A 19,752-nucleotide genomic window follows, 5' to 3' on the forward strand; every position below is an offset into this window, starting at 1 on the left:
TTGGGTATGCGTCTTCCGTTCTCACAACCTTTACACACACACACACACACATCTATATATATACATACATACATACTCTCCAAAGTTTCATCCACGAAAATCCTTACACCTTTTCTTCCTGTGATATCCGCGATGGGGAAGACGATTTTCCATTCGGCGATACCAATTTCGAAATATTAGAGGAACGATCGGCTAGGTTTATCGATAAAATCGAGCCAATGGAAAATCGAATAGATCGTAAAAATGTTGAATCATAGAAACGAACACTCGTTCGGATTCATCTCTTTACTTGAATAATACAAAATAATAATATAAATATTCAACGAAATAAATGAAATAAATATGAACAAAACTTTAATGGATAAAATGATTGAATGGATAAATCATATCATATATAATTCCCAAATTCTTTTTCTCAAAATTATCGATTTTAAACATTTGAACAATGAGATGAAATTAGTACGATTAAACGATGCTTTAAGTTCTATTACACCTGTAATAACATTACGATAGGATATATTTATTTCAAATCGTTCAAAGGGATTCAAATTAATGATATTAAAAATACAAATCAGAAACAAACAAAATAACATTCTTAACTTGCCGGAAATATAAGATAGAAGTTGGAATAAGAAGAAATCTTATCGCCCACACACCTATAAGCAGCGATAATGGATACCTCCGTTGTAGAATGGAGCATTCGTATATAGCCCAGAGGCTATAATACGGTGGTGGTGTTGGAAGAGGAGGGTGGGAGGGAGGGGGTAGGGAGGCAGAAGGTGGTGGAGGAGGAGGTTGAGAATGAGAAAGAGGATGAGGAAAAGGAGGTGGACGTCGAAGGGATGGGCTGGTAAAGCTGGCTGGCTTGCTGGCTGGCTGGTTTGCTGGCTGGTTTGCTGGTCACTTTGAAATCTGGCGTGAACCGACGCTCGGACAAAACATACGCCGCGACGCCGCGGCGAGAGAGAACGTATAATAAGAGTGTGATTAGCATTATTTACGGCCGGTTAACTATTAACCCATAAATCAAAGTGGGACTACATTATTCCAGCTCAACCATGTATTCCTACGTGTGTATATACACTTAAACCTTCTCTGTACTTGTCCCCCCCTTCTCTCTTTCTCACTCTCTCTCTCTCTCTTTCTGTTATTTCTTCCCCCTCCCCCTCTTCTTACTTTTTTCTATCTCTTTTTCAAACTCTCCTTCTTCTCCCGTGGTCTCCACTCTACTACCACCATCGTCGTCGAGAAGAAAACGGTATGGTACGAGGTGTATAGTTCATAGATTGGCTTGGACGATAAGCGTCAACGATTCGAGACCACGAAAAGAGAAAAAGAGAGAGAGAGAGAGAGAGAGAGAGAGAGAGAGAAAGAGGGACACTCACACCATAGTTGAGAAAAAAAGGAACAGCTAGAAAGAGAATAGTGTCCGAACTCCGAACAATTTTTCTTCTGTTTTTTTTTCTTTTTTACTGATTTACTAGGATATATTATCGTTTCTTTTTTCTACTTCTTTTTCTTCTTTAACACTTTTGTCATTTACCTCTATTTTCTTTTTTCTCTACTACTGTCTTATTTTTACGTTCGATCCTGGATTTTCTGGAAGACGAAAATGGTGATCGAAGTTTCTACCTTTTCGATTTAATCAGTTATTTATTGTTGTAGATGTTTTATTTCTTTTTATTTTTATTAAACATTTAGTTGGTGAATGTTTGTTAAGATGATAAGTAAGGATTTTTAATTGATCATTTATATATATATATATATATATAATATACGAATTTAATGTAGCAGAATGGTTTGTTTTTTGTGAATGTTATGCAATAGCGAAGTAAGTGTAATTTAAAAAAAGTATAATAGTTTGATATACTAATTTAATATAAAAAATGTTTAAGCAAAAGAGTGTTTTAATCGATGACGATAGAAATTAATTAAAAAAATATACTCAACCTTAACAATTAAATTTCCAATATAATATTAATATAAAGCGTTGTTAAAAGAAAAGAAAAAAAAGAGAAGAGAAAACAAAAATCCAAAAGACAAAAAAAGGAATAAAACAAAGAGAGAGAGAGCATACGTAAAAAAGTATATAAATATAAATATAAATTTAGATAAGTGTCGAGCTCAGGTGGCGCGTTAAATAAATTCCCATAAAACAATGGCCATGGCGGTGGAGGAGTAGCAATAGTAGCTAGCTAGCCAGCTAGCTATCTAGCTAGCACGTTCCTTTTAATCCTGCCGCGGGTTACGCTCCTCTGCCGTGCATCCGTTTGCTGTTTGAGTATTCGAAACACGAGATTCTGCCAGTGGTACGTCATTCGCCCTGTCGCTAATCAGAACTAACCGCCGACGCGTGACCCGCATGCGGTATCAACGAAACAAAGGCGTTAGACGGTTATGGTGGTGGTGGTGGTGGTGGTGGTGATGGTGTGGTGGTGGTGAACAAGAAGGAAGAAGAGGGTTAAGATGAAACGTGAAAGAGGCTGTGTTGAGGAAAGAAGCAAAAAGAATACGAAGGAAAAGAGTAGAAAGAAGATGAGGAAGAAGAAGAATAAGAGGAAGAGGAAGAGGAAGAAGAAGAAGGAGAAGAAGAAGAAGAAGAGGAAGAGGAAGAGGAAGAGGAAGAACAAGATGAAGAATAAGAATAAGTGGAAGTGGAAGAAGCGTGGTCGCGGCCATCTTTGCATCTCACTTTTAGCCAGCACCCTATCCGCACCCTCTTTATAGTCGTTCCTGCACGAGTAAGCTTCTTCTCCCCTCCCCCTCCCTCTTCTAGACACTTCCTTCTCTTTCTCTTCCTTCTCCGCATCCTCTCTCTCTCTCTCTCTTTTTCCTTTAGTTCCCMCCTCTTCGTTCCTCTCTCTCTCTCTCTCTCTCTCTCTTTCTGTCTTTATCTATATTTCTCTCTTTGTCTCTCTTGTTTTCTCTATCTTACTCTCGCGTCTTTCTCCAGGCTCTCTTGTTTATGGAGACAATTTGACTTGCAAAGGGGACCACAAATTCGCGGTGACCCGCCTTGGGCCGCCAACATGGAGGAAGCCTGTGACAATAATTCTACGAAGGGTGAGAGAGAGAGAGAGAGAGAGAGAGAGAGAGGGAGAGAGAGTGAGAGAGGGAAGGAGTACCGGGCATTTGCTTATTCAACCTGAATAATTTATTCGCAGACGTAGAGCGAAATAACGAATCCGATGCCTTCCGCCATAAGAAGACTTTCGTGTCGCGAGGAAAAGAAAAAAAAAAAAAAAAGAAACGAAACGAAAGAAAACCATTTTCGTCTTTTTTTCCTTCGAAATCTCTTTCATTCAATCTATTTTTCTTTCTTTCTTTCTTTCTTTCTATCTTTCTATTTTTCTTCTTCCCCTTCGAGAGAGAATCGATTGATCGAGTCTTACTTATAATACCATATTTATTTTACCCATTTTTTATTTTCAATCAAGCAAATTCAATTGACGATTATTCCAATCCGATCTAATTAAATTTCTCATAGATCGATATTTAGTCATTTGGATTAATGAAACGATATATATATATATATATATAGAGAGAGAGAGAGAGAAACTCTCTATTCATGAATTGAAATATATCTATAATGCCGTGTTTGGTCACGACCCCGGACTAACTCTTATGACGTATGTATCATTTTATCGTCATTCGATTATAAGGAGAAAAAGGCCATCCGGCCAGTGTGATTCGAGTCATCCAAGAAACGGGCGAAAAAAGTTATTACAAGATGATCGAGAGACTATCGGAAGAGGGGCGTATGGGGGGTAAGGGGAAGAACGGAAGAGCTAGTAGATTAGGAAAGCGTCGGGGTTAAGAAAGTTCTTGTAAAAATACGCGCTAATTAAATCGATGTCGTTTCTATTCGATGCGCGCGATACGTATACTAATAAGTTGGAAATAATCATATTTTTCGTCCTTGCTAAAATTCTCTTTTTCTTTTTTTTATATATATATTTTTTCTCATTCCTCTTTATCCCCCGTCTCTTTATTTTATTTTATTCCCCCCCCCCTCCCTCCAACTCTTTCTCTGTTCCTTTTTTGTCTTTTCGTCTCTTTGTTCTACTTCTTATTTCTCTTAATTATAATCTTTGTATATACGTGAAAACATTCGCAAACACAAATCTACAAGTACATGCACATACATATATATACGTGAACTCTTAGTAGAATAGCAAAAGCATCGTAACGTGTATCTTTCTCCGAGCAATCTAACAGAGTCGCGGTGGCGCGATAAAGTCTCGAAGTAATTAGCTCGATGTTTACACAGTTTAGCGTTTCTCCAGTATCTTCGGTTCACCTCCACCTCTTTACACAGCACCTCAATTAAGTTACGGCGTACTTAATTAGTCGTTCGGGCTCTTAACGTTAAAGCAAGTAGATGCAACTGAATCGTATACTATTTGCCAAACGATGATTCAAGACGACCAAACAGTTTTACTTTTTCATAATGTAATCGGCCATTTTGAGAAATTTTACTTCGACTGTGTTTCACCGATTAGTTTTTCTCATCTCGGATTACCTCAATTCTTTTCTTACTCTTTTATTTCGCGTTTATTTTCTTCTTACATGTTATTCTCTAAGAGTTATGGCGAGTTTGGAAAAAATTAGAAAAATATCATCTAATGAAGATAATCAATGCGTCGTTTGAGAACACTTTCAACACAACGAGTTAGGTATATACTTTATTCATCTAAAGTCTCAACACGGAGAGACAGTTTTCGTGGACGACTCCAGAGAGCAATACATATGTACCGAGGTAAGAGAAATTGGAGCAAAGAGAAGAGAGAGAGAAAGAGAGAGAAAGAGAGAGAGAGAGAGAGAGAGTTAAGAAACAAGAGAGGGAAGAAAGAAAGAGAAGACTGGTGAGTGCCTAATTTACACAGCCACCACATTCCCCGAAGCCTCTCTTTCTCTTGCTTCTACTTCGTATATCTCTCTCTCTCTCAAACCCCCTTTTTCCTCTTCTTCCCTTCGGTCCTTGGCCCAGCCTTGGAGTTGGTGCAACATAGTCGAGAACTTTGCCGACGATTAAAACGGTTTAGTAATTAACTAGGTCTCCTCACGTTTCGTGGTAACAGTTGCCAAGCCACCTTTCTTTTTCCAACTTTTCTTTTTTTTACCTAACCACCCCCCCCCCCGCATCCCTGCCCACCGTTTTCTTCTACCTTCAGTAGTATCACATATACTCTGTCTCTCTATCTTTGTCTTCCCTTTTCTCGTCCTCTTCCTCTTCCTCGCGCATATTTAGGGGATCGCTTGGTTAGGGGTTGCCCGGGCAACCACGTCGGGAAACCCTCTGTAGTTGCCATAGCAACCAGTGCTACTCCTTCATCTTAGCCCTCTTACTACCCTCTCCGAACTCCTTTCGAGTTTCACGGGTGAGATTCAATTCGTGAGAGAGCGAGAACGAATCGACTAGGTGGAAAGAGGGAAACAGACGCGATCTGTTCGCGAAAAGGTGAAGTAGAAAGAGTGAGGGGATCCTATAGTATACGATGGAAGGCAAACGATGAGGACCGTTTCTATGATCGCATTTAATGTTCCCGAATAGAGATAGAAATCCGATCTTGATCTAACATTACTTTCTTTTTTCTTTTTTCTTTTTCTTATTATCATTTTATCGATAAAATATCGTTTAATTTCAATTGTTAATGTTATAACAATGACAAAGAGTTCATTACGAATGTCCCGAAATATAAATTAAAACATATATTTTGTATCGATATTTAAACAATAATTTCTTGTTGGTGTAGATATTTTAGAAAATAATGATATATCGAAATTCGCTACAGGAAGATTATTCGTCAAATTTATCGAAAATTATGGCGACGTAAGAATGATGCAATTCCACTTTACATTCTTCTAACGGTATAACGTAGAATTAAGAAGAGATTGTATAAGTTTAGTCCTTAATTTGAAGGGGTTCGTATACCTATATAAGAAAGTAAAAGAAGGATCATGTAGAAAGGTCGTCATCCGTCGTTGGTTAGTTTGAAATAGGGATGAGAGAAAAAAAGGGTACGGGGTACGGGATACGGGATACGGTACTGTGTTGGATATTGCGGCGAATGTGCAAGGGGGGGTGGGGTTTTATGAAAAATTGATCGAGCGCGATATCTCTCATGTTTAGGCGGATACGTTGAAAGAAGCAGGACACGCGCGGACCATAGATCACACAAGGAGCTACGCCGAAGAGCGCTTGGTGCTTTAATATAAAACTTAAATAACGATACGGTAGCGTCATGGTGAAAATGGGAAATAATCTTATGAATAAGTTCTTCCCTCGGGGGCGTGCTTCAACGACGTTCAGCTGCTCCTCTCCTCCTGCGTCTAAGCTCGCGCCCGTGAACTTTTTCTGAATTTCTTCTTAGGCACATCGAATGGAAGAATGAGAAGATCCTCCCCCGTCTCCCCCCTTCACCCGTTCCCCCCTTAACTCATCTCGATAGAAGAATTTTTAACGCTCGCGTGATAACGTCGATTCTTATTAAAACTATCACACGAGATTTGAGTGGATATGTAAATGTTATGTTATAATATATATCCGAAAATTTTCTTTTTAAAAAGGGAAGACAATCTTTCGATATATTTATACAGGTTGTATACGGATGGTTAAGTGATTAATGTGTAAAAAAATTAATTTGGAAAAAAGTAACAACATTTTTCGTTCGAAGAAATCGTATTGGATAAGTTTGCGAATTATATGCGTACTCTATTATATTCATAAGTTAAAAATATTATGAATTGTTTATAATTTTGTATTAATTGAATTTGTAATGTTTACATTTTATCTTCACATTTTTTTATGACATTTTTCTCTCTTATGTTTAGTCTGTTTTTTAGCAATTGAACTATGATAATGAAGCAACACACCAGTATCTGAGTATAGACTATGATTTCCAAATTGTCATAATTTCAATTGAAAAATGATACTTGAAATGATACTAATTCAGTGCGATTTTTGTTATAGTCATCGTAATCTTTTTGTGTGGTAGAATAAGATAATTAAATTTATAATTTTTAAATAATTTTCATGAAATTATTTTGTACATGTAAGATCACCTTACGCTATTAATAGTACCATTCATCTGGATAAACCTTGTGTATTTATATATCAGTGAGATTTTAAGATTGATCTGAATAATTATCGTAAATTAAAAATTATCTAAATAAAGTTAAAATAAAATTTTCGTTTAAAATGTCTCAATTTGTTACAAAATTAAATTAATAATTTACGTTTAAACGAAAGAAAAGAGGGAACACGATAGGCTAGATACGTTTAAATATAATACGATCAAACGAATTTGACTCTGACAAGATAATATATTTCAATGAAATATAATTGTCAACGCGTTTCCTTAGAGAGTCTAGATAAACGCTAAGACGAGCGAGCTATTCGGATCAGGACTAACTTGGCGTCACGCGCTAAATAACTTTGCTAACAAGGTGCTGCCCGCCACTGTAAAAAGATTACGTAAGCGGTAATGGCCGCTGGCTCTTCCTAAATTTGAGAATGAAGCGTTCCCGTGGAGTGGAGTGAGATAATTCGAAAGAAAAAGATGGATAGAAGAGAGCAAGAGAGAGAAAGAGAGAAAGAGAGAGAGAGAGAGAGAGAGAGAGGGAAGGGAGGATTTAAAGCGGGAGAAATGGAGAAGAGGGATGGAAGAGTAGGAAGGAAGGAGGTGGGGAGGGAGGAGTAAGTCAGGATCGTGGCGGGAGTTAATTTTAATTTCCTAATTTTTCCCACCCCGTGGGCCCAGGTAATTCCGTCCCCAGAAGAGAATAGATGTAATTACTTAACGCCTTCGAACTGGGAGCTCTCCTCTTATTAAAAGAGGATCGCGCCCACGGGGGTTAGAGGGGCGGAAGATACGCCCATGTTGAAGCGAAGGAAGGTAGAAAGGAAGGAAGGAAGGAAGGAAGGAAGGAAGGAAGGAAATAGAAGGGGGGGATGAGAATTTACCAAGTGGGAGTAGGAGAAATGAGAGTGAGATTTCGAGTTGGTATTACATGAAAAGTATTTTGACTTATTATATCTTTTGCCTCTTGACTGTAATCGATCGATGAAAGATCATCATTCGTCGTCTTATTCGTCGTCTACTCAGGATCACAGTTTGGAAAGCGTTGGGATATCGAGGATCTTCGATAATATCAACCATTCGTCCAAGCTAAACTCGCACTCGGTCCGTAATCAGAGTCCCGAAGCGTGGAATATTTAATAGAGGTGCCACGGGGTCCAGCTTGTGGATGGAATTAGAGGGTAAGTTCAGTGGCATATCGGGTGAGTTGGCTAGACTCGGTCGACTTGGCGAGGGAATGAGTTTTAGGGGTAGCTCAGTGAAGCGCGCGCGTGTGTGGGCAGGGAGGAGCCATCTTGCGGCCGCTTTCAGGGCAGCCGCCAATTGATTCGTCCCCACCAAGGGTCGAGCGCGAGCAAGGAAGGGGCGTCGATTCAATTCCAGGGCAAAAAAAGCTCCCCGTGGGCGTTGCCGGCCGAGTAATCCGCCACTCCGGATTGGTAGACGATATCGTGGTATCCGCGAAGCCAACAGTGGGACGGCCAATCCACGCTACCTTGGGTGGAAACCCAAACCAGTTTTGGTTAGGCGAACAGAGGGGAGCTCCGTTTACTCGACTCTCCGGGCAGATAGTGCTGTGCCGTTGGCTCGTGCCGTAGTGGGTCTCAACAACAACTGACAGCTCGACTTACTGAGCAACGATTTTCCCAAGAAATTCGCCGAGTCCTCGCGTTTTACATTCACGATCGACGATTCATTTTTTTTTTCCTTTTTTCTTTTTAATTATTGTCCTTCATTTTAATCCGAGTTATCGAAACTTTCGATTGGATTTTCTTTATTTTCGTTCTCCTTTTTATTTTCACGCGAGAGGGGGACTACTTTGATAGATCATCTATAATAACATGGACCAAAGTGTCGCGTTGACGTTTATCGTTTGAAACAAAAAAAAAAGACAAAGATAGTGATTAGTGACTATGTCCTGAAATTTCAGGATCCGGTGTTGACAGCAATGTACGAGATTCCCGCTGTTTGGTCTCGTTTAGGACCTTTTTTAATCTGTGTTGTCAGTGGAATGACTAAAAGGGATTCTAAAGTGTCAACGGATCAATTGTTTTAATTGTATCACTTGTATCTTATCGATCCTTTATTCTTAGATCGATCGACGTCTAGTCTATGAATCAAGACAAGTTCCAAAGTATAGGCTAAAAAGTTATCTTTGTAAATTCGATCTCTTGTCGCCAGTTATTACTTATCATGACATCTGACGTATGCCAGAGACGACCCGTGTGTGTTACGATACTTCACTGCATAGCATAGTAAAAGTTTTTCTCAATGATACTTGATAATTAATGAAAACATTATATAAATTATCGATAAAGTCGTATGTTTCAAAGTTATATCCTATCCGACGGACAGCGATATACAACCGAGAAACGCGGTTTCTGTCGTTTATTTTTCATTACGTACGTGTTACATCGAATCTCCGTTAAAGGAAGATTATGCAAATATATTTTTGTAACTTATTGGAACTCGTGGGAATAATCTAATGAGCTTCGTCGATGCATGGATCGAAGGATAATCGGAAAATGTGATCTATAAAGGCTTCAAAGAGATAATAGAAAAAAAAGAAAGAAATATCTAATTCTTGAATAATCTCATTGATGATAAAAGATTGAGGCCTCTCCTGCGGAGAGAAGATCAATTGTCGAGCTGGTACCAAACATGGTCCTGGAACCAGGAGGCGGTTTATCCTTTCCTTTGCCTCCTGGTAGCGGCTCAACGGCATCCGGCGGCTCGCTTTTGGCACCGGCCAGATTGTTTCAAAGAGCAACACCAGTCTTCCCATTCCATCTTACGGGATGGCCACCTCATCATCCGGTTCTGGGGCAGGTCCAAAGCCAAGTTCAGCAGTCAATGCAAGCACAGCATCAAGCTGCCGCAGCTGCTGTCAGATACTTCAGTCATCATCATCCTCATCATCCTCATCCTACTTTGGGAAATCATCCGTTGGTACCGACGATCACCGGTCATCATCCGGCAACACATAATCTTCATCACAATGCGGATCACGGCGATGAGGATGATGAGAAAAAAGGTACGACAAATTGAGATATAACATTTGTTGTATATTTTTGTTGTTGTTGTTCTTGTTTTATTATTCTTTTTCTCGGTCTTTTATAATATCTCATCTTTATCGATAGCTGTGTCGTTCGTAACAACGGATTCCATCAATCGTGTGTGTGAGAATCTGACGCTGGCCTATAATATCATAGTTTTATTCGAGAGAAGAAGACCCAAAAAAGAAAAAGAAAAAAAAAAAGTAGAAAGAAAAGAAAAGATATCCTCTCGAAAGGTGGATCAAAAAGTGGTCTATTGGGAGTGTCGTAACGCGGTCAATCATAAGATCATTCCTGACGAGCCCTTGGGATCGCTTATAAGCTTAGTCCCTATCCGCAACGCCCTTTCTCGACTCCCTATCTAACGCAGGACTCGAACCAAAATCACGTTCCGTGCCGGCGGAAAGTCCGTACGACGATCGGAGGGTGGAAATCTGTTTTTTACGTGATCTCATTCATACCCCTAACTTTCGTGTTTATGCTTCGAAGGGAGCGCCACTTAACCAGAACGGGTTTGAACCTTCTGTTCTACGGGATTCGGTCATCTTACGTGTCCATTTTTTTCCTTTTTTTTATTTATATATATATATATATATATATATATATTTTTTTTTCTTTTTATTTCTGATTTATTTTTGCTTATTTTTCTTCTTCTTTTTCTTTCCCTCTTCTAATTATACCTATTTTTCTTGTCATAATTATAGTTTCGTATCTATAAGTATTTATTTCAAATGATATTTAAACTTTGAGTTAACTCGAAATAGATACGAATGTTCATAAATATTTTTAAGTTAATCGACACAATGGGAAATTTTCGATGTGTCTTGTTACGATGACGTTATCGCCTAAATAATATTTTAGAATAATAATGTAACAAACGTAAACTCAGGAGCGCGCGTGGCTGCGTGACTTGCGCTACTTCTGCATTTTGTTACTTGAATACGCGTTATCGGTTATTTTACATTTAATTTACATTGTAGGTTCTTCATTTAAAAAAAAAAAATATTTCTTCATGTTTTTCTATAATATATAATATTTACATGTATGGGGAAAGAAATAGACACAAATGAGAGAGAGAGAGAGAGAGAGAGAGAGAGAGAGAGAGAGAAAGAGAGAGAAAGAAATAAAAAATATAAAAAGACAATGTAAATTCATAAGTTATCAGAAATGATAATTTTCAACCTGTAAACATCCAATAGTATTATACTTTGATGTAACTTGTTAGCTTCATCGTTATTATGATATAATCGTTATCGTTTCTAATTAATGTTACACACGTAGAAACGTAAGGTAAGTCGAAATCGTTGCCACTCTTCTGGGATCGAGTGCTTTGCAAAAGTCTCGTTTACATAATTAGTTCAACGGCCATGCTTGCTGTCAGCGTCGCGTGCATGAGCTCTACACGACCGTTATACTTATACGTTATTTTTTTCTTTCCGCTTTCAACTGTATCGTTTCTTTTTTTCTTTTTCCTTTCCTTTTTTTCCCCATATTTTTTTTCTAAACTTCTATTTCCAACGATTTGAACAACTTTATCGGTAAAACTTGGATTTCTCGTTTTTTTTCACGCACACTTTACGATTATCCCATTCGAATTCTCGATAAGAATGAATCCATCGAAATTAATGAAAATATAAATTTAGTAAAGAAGAGTACGTACGATCGATGGTATAGAAATTTTATACGTTTTATTATTCGAAATAATTAGAAAGACGAGGAAAAATTAAACGAACAATCAATCATTTGTTAGGCAAGTGTAATTTTAGTTAATAACCGATGAAGAAACTATTCATCTTTCTTTCTTACTTTTCTTTTTTTCTTTTTTCTTCTTTTTTTTTTAACTTATTAACGGTAAAATTCATTTATCTTAATTTTACAAAGAAATTCGATTGAATAAATATTCCTGTCACAAATTAATTGGAGAAAAAGTAATCGAAGTTTTATCGCGAGAAATCTTTCAATATTCGTATAATTTACTTCACTAGAAAAAAAAGAAAAAAAAAAGAAAAAAAAAAGAAAAAACACGTCGCAAATCCTGATGGCATAATGCGGGCCCATTTATTTCAAATTTCCCGGGGCTTTTTGTTTCTATTTCTTTTTTTCAACAACATAAACGAGATCGTACATTTCGTTTAACCTCTCATGTTCCCCGTCCCCCCGTACCCACCCCTCTTTGTCTTATTGACTCAACCACATCGAATCGAAAATTTTGTTCTTAAAACATCCTAATATTAGCCCTTAGCGCTCGGTCTTTCTAATCGTAAAATAATGGTCGGACTCCCAACGCGATAATGCTTTAAGAAAAAGCCAAACTTATATCGTTTTCGTGGGTTCTTTTTTCTTTTTTTTTTCTTTTTCGTATACCACAGAGAGAGTAGAGAACTAAATTTTTTGATCTTTTAAGAAAACCAACAAGAGCCCTCCTATCATATACCAATAAGTAAGTTAAACGTTTTAAAAAGAGTACACAATAATAAGCGGACTGATCACAAAGGAGAAAAGATACAACAAATTATATTATAAAAAAAAAAGAAAAAAAGAATTAAAGTGTATTGGGCGACACAAATTTGTAATATTAATGTTAAACGTCGTGAGAGATTTTAACGAATGATGGAAGATTAAAAATGAAAATACGAAGGTGAAGAAGAAGAAAAAAAAGTAGAAGATAGAGGGATGAATAGGAGTAAGAGAAAAACGCAGAGAGAGAGAGAGAGAGAGAGAAGGAGAAGATAAAGAGAGGGAGGGGAAGGGTCATAGTCGTGGCACAAAGGGACAAACAAAACGTACGGGCTCTGAGTAATAACTTAATTTAAACTAAACTACAGTTTAATAATTCTCGGGCTAGCCTGGCCGTGGAAGATGCAACGGGCAACCAGCAATTTCAGAGCCGCCGTTAACTGCCGGTCGTTAGTCCCTTTTCAAAACTTCTTTCTTTTTTCTACCGTCCGCCTTCTTCTCTCAGCCCTTCGTCCTCTCTCTCTCTCTCTCTCTCTCTTTCTCTTTCCAATTCTCTAACTCTCTCACTCTCCTTTACTTTTTCTTTTCCTTCATTTGAAACACGTTTGCTCTCTTTTCTTCTTCTTCATCATCTTCTTCTTATTCTTCTTCTTCTTCTTCATACTTCTTTTCCTTCCTTCCTTCCTTCCTTCCTTCATTTATTCTTCTTATTCTATACCACTACAATCGCGACCACCAATACCATCCCTCTAGTGTGTTGTATCCTATTCGGTCACGAGCTAATTTCTCGAACGTGGTTTGCGTGCCACGCTGTGAATTTCGCCACGGGCCGATAGAAAATATTCTCGCACCACGGCCCGACAAATTGAATCGTCCCTCTAAGGTTTTATCCTATTTTACAACAACAACAACAACAACAAGAAAATCTCTATAAGAATCCTGATCGTCGTCGGATTTGTTCAATTTCGATAAATATATTTTTCTTCTCCTTTTTGTTTTTTCTTCAATCGTACACGAATACGCGTTTACGCGCGCGCAACTTTTTTATTTTAATTATCGTAGCTTTGATTTTTCAAAAAACACATGCAACTATATTTTTCTCGGTTAATTTTTTTACTTTCTATCCTTCGTATATTTCAAGAGAGATTGATAATTATTTATTTTAATAAGAAGACATAATAATAATAATAATAATAATAATAATATCAATATATTATTTAATTTCAATTCATTAAAATGAATAATGATTATTAGATAACGTATTTAATCTTAATTTCATTACCTGACAAAAAAACACATATCGTTTAGTATTTTAGAAAAATCATCGCCTTTTTTTAATCGTGTTTCAAAAAAGGAATGAGCCTCTCGTTATCTTGTTAGGTCCCAAAAAGAGTGTGAAACAAACACACAAAAAAAAAAGAAAAAAAAAAAGGAGAGAATTCCGTATCGTATTTCCCAAAGGATCCAATAATTAGTCTCGAGGGTTTTAAGTTCTTCCTTGATGGAAGAAGATGTAACATAACATAAGAGAAAATCGACAGTAAAAGTTGTTAAAGCAAAAACTAACTATGTCGATGTTATTATCGCGTCAAGACAGTGGCAAACGACGACGACGACGACGAAGACGACAACAACGATGTCTCGTTTTCTTATCTTTCTTCCTTTTCTCTCGCGATCTTTTTCGCCTACATTTCTTGTCCTCGACATTTCTTGTTTATCTATTTATTATTTTCGTTCCCTTGCCTCTTCCACCACCACCCACCCACCCCCCTTCCCACCTCCTCTCTTCCGTTCTTCCTCTACGCGGTTTGATTCAACATTTTTTTGCTCCCAACAACGCAAAATCAATCATCGTTCGTGTTTACAGGAGATAAATTTATTTCTAACTTATTTCTTCTCTTTTTTTTTGTGGGGTGGGGGATAGGTGGCGGTTGGGGGGGAAGTATTGTTTTTATAACATCTATCGATTTCATTCGAAATTATTATAATGCAACACAATAACGTTGATGGGGGAATCGTTGACAAAACATCTATAAACCAAAAAAAAAAAGAAATTGTGTTACGTCATCGGTAAAAATTGTTCTTCTTACTGTTATATCATACCTATTATTTTGATTTATTCGTTTTCCGATTCATCTCTCGTATCTCTCGTTCGTTTTGAAAGTATGGAAGGGTGGGGAGGGGAAGGGGGGAGGGAGGTAGAGAAAAACATTAATTAAATAGTTTGAATTACGATAATAGCGCGGGGTTTAGTCGAAGAGAAGAAGAAGAAGAAGAAGAAGAAGGAGATTGAAATGAAAGAAAGAAGAAAAGGAAATGGAGATGGTTGAGAAGAAGAAAGAGAAGAAGTAGAATAAGAAAGAGAAGAACGAAACGAGTAAGATACGGCTGACAGACTATAAATACGTCATATTTATATGCTCCGCTAATTGTCTTGGACGATAGGAATCTCCCTTTTATTACTTTTCGAGTTATTTCTCCTGCAAATTCACCGACTCGTGCCGACTTTCTCTCTCTCTCTCTCTCTCTTGTTCTTTCTCTCCCTCTCTATCTCCCTTTTTCTGTGTCAGAGTATAATTTCATCTCGGTTGAAAATAATTTCAGAAATTTGTTAGCAATAACGGCCAATTAAAGTCGGATCGATTTTACGAAAAGATATTACAAAAGATATATCTTGCACATTACAACAACACAAAATATAGTATTATCTAATTATAGTAAAAAAAAAAAAAAAAGACCTGAGATAGTTAAAATGTGAACGAATAACGGATAACTATTGACTCTTTATTTACGAATAATTTGAAACGAGATATATTAAGTAGAAGAGAGAGAAATCATTTAAAAAATAATATTCTTTTTTATTATATGAATATGTATAACACGAAGAAACTATGTGATAGTTGAAATATGAATGAATATCGAATAACTTTTTTTTATATATTATATATTTGTTTTGTTTAATAAATAATTTCGTGCTAGAGAGAATCTCGCGGGTAAAAAGAAATGATTGAAAATAAATTATTATCTAAATTTAAATTAAAGTATTGGAATAACTGTGATAGTTGAAATACGAACGTCGGATAATGTTTGGATATTTTATTTATGAGTAATGGCGTGATCTAGAAGGATATATAAATCGTTGGATTATTTGGTCTCGTATATTTTTTTTCGAAATTACGACAGAATAATTTTAAGTTAATGGGTTATCAATTGTTAGATACCTATTTAATCCGAAATTGGAAAGATATTTTCGTCGATGTTAGTATAAGACGCTAGTAATACACCGGAAACTTTAGTATAGAGGGAAAAAAAAAAAGAAAAAAATAAAGGAGAAAAGGAGAGGAAAGAGGGAAAAGTCGTACTTCTGGAAAAAGCTGTCTTGCCGGAAAAGTAATTACTGTAGAAGCATTTATCATGAATTCCCGTTTGCAGCTGTCTAGCGGGCTAGCTACTCGAACGTCTAGAAATTGTTTGTCGTTTATCACGATCCTTCTAAAATGATCGAGAGATCTATCGGTAATAATATAAATAATTACAGTTATTATCATTATCATTATTCTTATTATCATTATAATTATATATTTTTTGGTGACTCGGTTTATTCGGTTTTTACTTCATTCCGACTGATCTTTCGACTAAATACGAGCGAGTTTACCTATGTAAATTGGTGCGTCCATTATTATTATTATTATTATTATTATTATTAGTGTTTCAATTATACTGACGGAAAGAAAAATATTTCAACGACAAGCTCGTTAATTAATCGTCGAATAACAAGAGTGAAGAGTGAAAATGACAAAAAAACAAAAATAATAATATTTTATGTAAAATATGAGGCTGGGGGGGGGGAGCGGGGGAGGGAAAGGTGAAAAAAGAAAAACAATTAATAGGGCAAAATGGGCGGTTTTGTTATTACCTGTGCCATAATCATGCCTTTTCCTTCGCAGTTACGATAGTCGGTAAGATAAAAGGTGAGCAGCGTTAAAAATGCATGTACTAACGAGCGTTATACTAATGGCTGACAATAACCTGGTAATATCTTACAGTCGAGGATATGTTACATAGAAAACAATGTAGGTACATACATACTTTCTGATAAGAAATGAAGTATACAGGACCAATTATTTTCGAACAAATTAGAGACATGCTATGTGTCCAATAAGTATGTTAATTATTAGAACAAATTTTCCAACTATTCCGTTACGATTAACAAGTAAAATATGGAAAATGAAACGATGATAAGTTAAACAAAAAAATTGCCCTTTTTACGAACAAACGGTCATATATTATATAAGAAGAAATGAATTTTTTCCAAAGGCGCGTTAATATTGGCATTTAAATTGCATCTAATTAAACGAAAACAAAATGAAAGATAACAAGGATTTAAAATAAAGAAAAAATAACAAAATAGAAATTTTCGTTTATTAAAGAATAAATATTTAACGAATAGAGTGTTAACATATAAACACACACACACACGTATATTCGAGAATATTAAAAATTCTCATCTGAATGTCATCACTCACAATAAAACTATAATCAAACGAAACTAAGTTAACATAGTTGACAAGTTTATGTTCAATTTGGTGGTAAATTCGATAAATATAGTATCCCGATGAAGTAATTAATGTCAACGTATTTGTTGATGATTCTCTATTAATTTCTATATGTTTTAAATCATCGCCATTGGACAGAGACATTTATTACATTTTTTTCAAAAATGATCTTGGTGAAATTTAGCCGTAGGCAAAACGCGCGTGGCTCATACGAAGAGTGACGATAATATTATATTTCGATTTAACGAAACCATTTGTATAAAGTATATTCAAAAGATCCCGAGACTATCCTTCCGAAAAGGACACCTGTCGGTCGTACGCTGTCGACGCCTATATTTATTACTTGATCCGTTAGTTTCATAGATCCATTAAAGATAATTAATATCGAGGATAAAGGATCATGTTGCACGCGAGTCGTGCTCCAAAGACAAGAAACACGATTTCTAGAAGATCTATCGTCTAGTTTATAATGATTTTTCAAAGTAAGATAAGTTTGATAACTTTCATTGATATTAACGGACTCATTGAATTTTAGGTACGTAGAATTTCCTTCATTTTTTAAATAAAATAATTACATAACTACTGAAACTTTGATAAATTCGATTACGTTTCATGCAAATATTAACATATTGAGATATTTTTATATGTATATATATTTTGTAGATACATAATAACGTATCTAATTAATTATATAGAATTATATATGTATGTCTTTTAATATCACATATAATATTGGTAAAATAATTCGAAAATAATATACATTTGTAAAATATATTACAGGTTACAATGTTGAGTCATGAAAATATATTTAAAATGTTACTATATCCAAATGTATACTATTTAACGTAACATTAACTCGTAACAAGTTACACTATTAAACCTTGTATACTAACTATACACCAGGACAAGCAAGTAACGTTTCTCTAACTCGTCCTAAAGGAGCCCTTTGCCCGATTAAGAGAAGCCGCTAAGCAATTACGTCGTCTGTTTCGTGGATTCGTAGGTTACTCTAAGAGAACCTTACAAACGATTCCGTTAAATGAACGCGAATCGTTTGTCGCTTATCATCAGGTCTTCTTCAACGTACAAATATATCTATACATGTATACGCATTTATTATGCGTAGTATACATACACATATATGTATCATATATACGTGGGATGGTACTCGAGCGAGAACTCTGCGAATTTCATGCGAAATCGCCGGTGAAATTTCGCCAACGGCTCACACAGTTTGCCACGCATGCTGATAATTAAAATTGTTATTTATTGCATCGGCCCTAATCGTCCCGCCGCCTCTTGCGTAACGAGCATTAATTAGCCTCTGTCGGATTACCGTGCTAGCTATGCTCTTGCTGTTCGTCGAAGCAAACACTCTTCCGAACTTGCATAGACATAACATCTTTTTCTTTTTATTTTTATTTTTATTTATTTTCCCTCTATATATTTTTCACTTCTTCCCATTTACATATTTTCCACGGATAATCTTCCTTCCATGGAATTCGAAATTTGAAAAAAACAAAACGTCCCCGATCCATCAAATCGTTCGTTTTTCCAATGAATTTTTCTTCCTTTTTGTTATTTTATTTATAAATTATATATGTTTATTATAGAAGATTAATTATTTTCTTCTTTTCTTTTTCTTCTTCTTATATTAACTAAATTGAAAATAACCATCATATATTTAGTTGAGAACTAGAAACTATTCAATTTACGGCTGTCTTTTTCTTTTTTTTTTTTTTTTTCTATTGCACTTTACTACTTTTATGTAAAAGATAGTAAATTTGCTTAGCGATGTTGAATTATCGTAATATTAACTTAATCGTGGCAAAAAACTATTGTGACATTTAATTCCTCGAGGCAAAATACCAGAAAATTAAAATTCACGTTACGGTGATTCTAGAAACGATTAATCTTGCTGATTATTTCGTTGAGAAAGAAACTGGCTAGAGATCTTTTTCTTTTTTTTTTCTATTTTTTTTATCTACTTACTGTGCTGTGAAAAGAATGAGAATATTTAAGGGAAAAATTGAAAACAAGACGAAAATAGCTATAGTTTTCCGTTTCAATCGTTTGATATTTGTTTTTTCTTTTTTTTTTTTGTTTTTTTTTTTTTGTTTTCTCGTGGTAATATGTAATTAACTTAATCATTGATGCCAGTCGTCGATTCCGTTTAGAAAGGTTACCTATAAGAAATTAATTTTCTCCACATAATTTATCTGTCTATCTAAAAATATATACCTACTCGATGTTCTTATCTCGTTCTGTGGTAGCGTATAATTATAATTGCTAAAACAGGTAGAGAGAATATCACGTTTGTGTTCAACCGTAACTCACGTTTAAGGATAAGCGTCAAAATAGATTGTGAATTAAATCCTCTCTTTTGAAAGAATCTATTGACCGATTAAATGTCACAATTTAGTTCCAGTTCCATCGGCATGACCAAGAAATTCTTTACGACGTTTTCAATATTCAAGCAAATCCACAACGCAAAGATAACACAAAATAATAATAATAATAATAATAATAATAATAATAATAATAATAATAGACATTGTTAGATATTTTTAATATATTCATAGAAAATAAAAAAAATCACAC

General features: G+C 35.7%; 1 protein-coding gene across 1 annotated transcript in view; it reads left to right on the top strand.

The window, feature by feature from the left end:
• The first annotated feature begins 8,900 nt into the window (after positions 1 to 8,900).
• LOC106793685 (protein zerknuellt 1-like) overlaps positions 8,901 to 19,752 on the top strand; it is a 31,866-nt gene continuing 21,014 nt past the window's right edge. Inside the window, exon 1 of the mRNA XM_014760825.1 lies at positions 8,901 to 10,116. Within this exon, the coding sequence (XP_014616311.1) occupies positions 9,744 to 10,116 (373 nt within the window). The 5' untranslated portion in view covers positions 8,901 to 9,743. The remainder of the gene's footprint in view (positions 10,117 to 19,752) is intronic.

This window comes from Polistes canadensis, unplaced genomic scaffold (genome assembly GCF_001313835.1).
Source record: "Polistes canadensis isolate GaletaPanama2010 unplaced genomic scaffold, ASM131383v1 scaffold_17, whole genome shotgun sequence".
NCBI classification, from domain to species: domain Eukaryota; kingdom Metazoa; phylum Arthropoda; class Insecta; order Hymenoptera; family Vespidae; genus Polistes; species Polistes canadensis.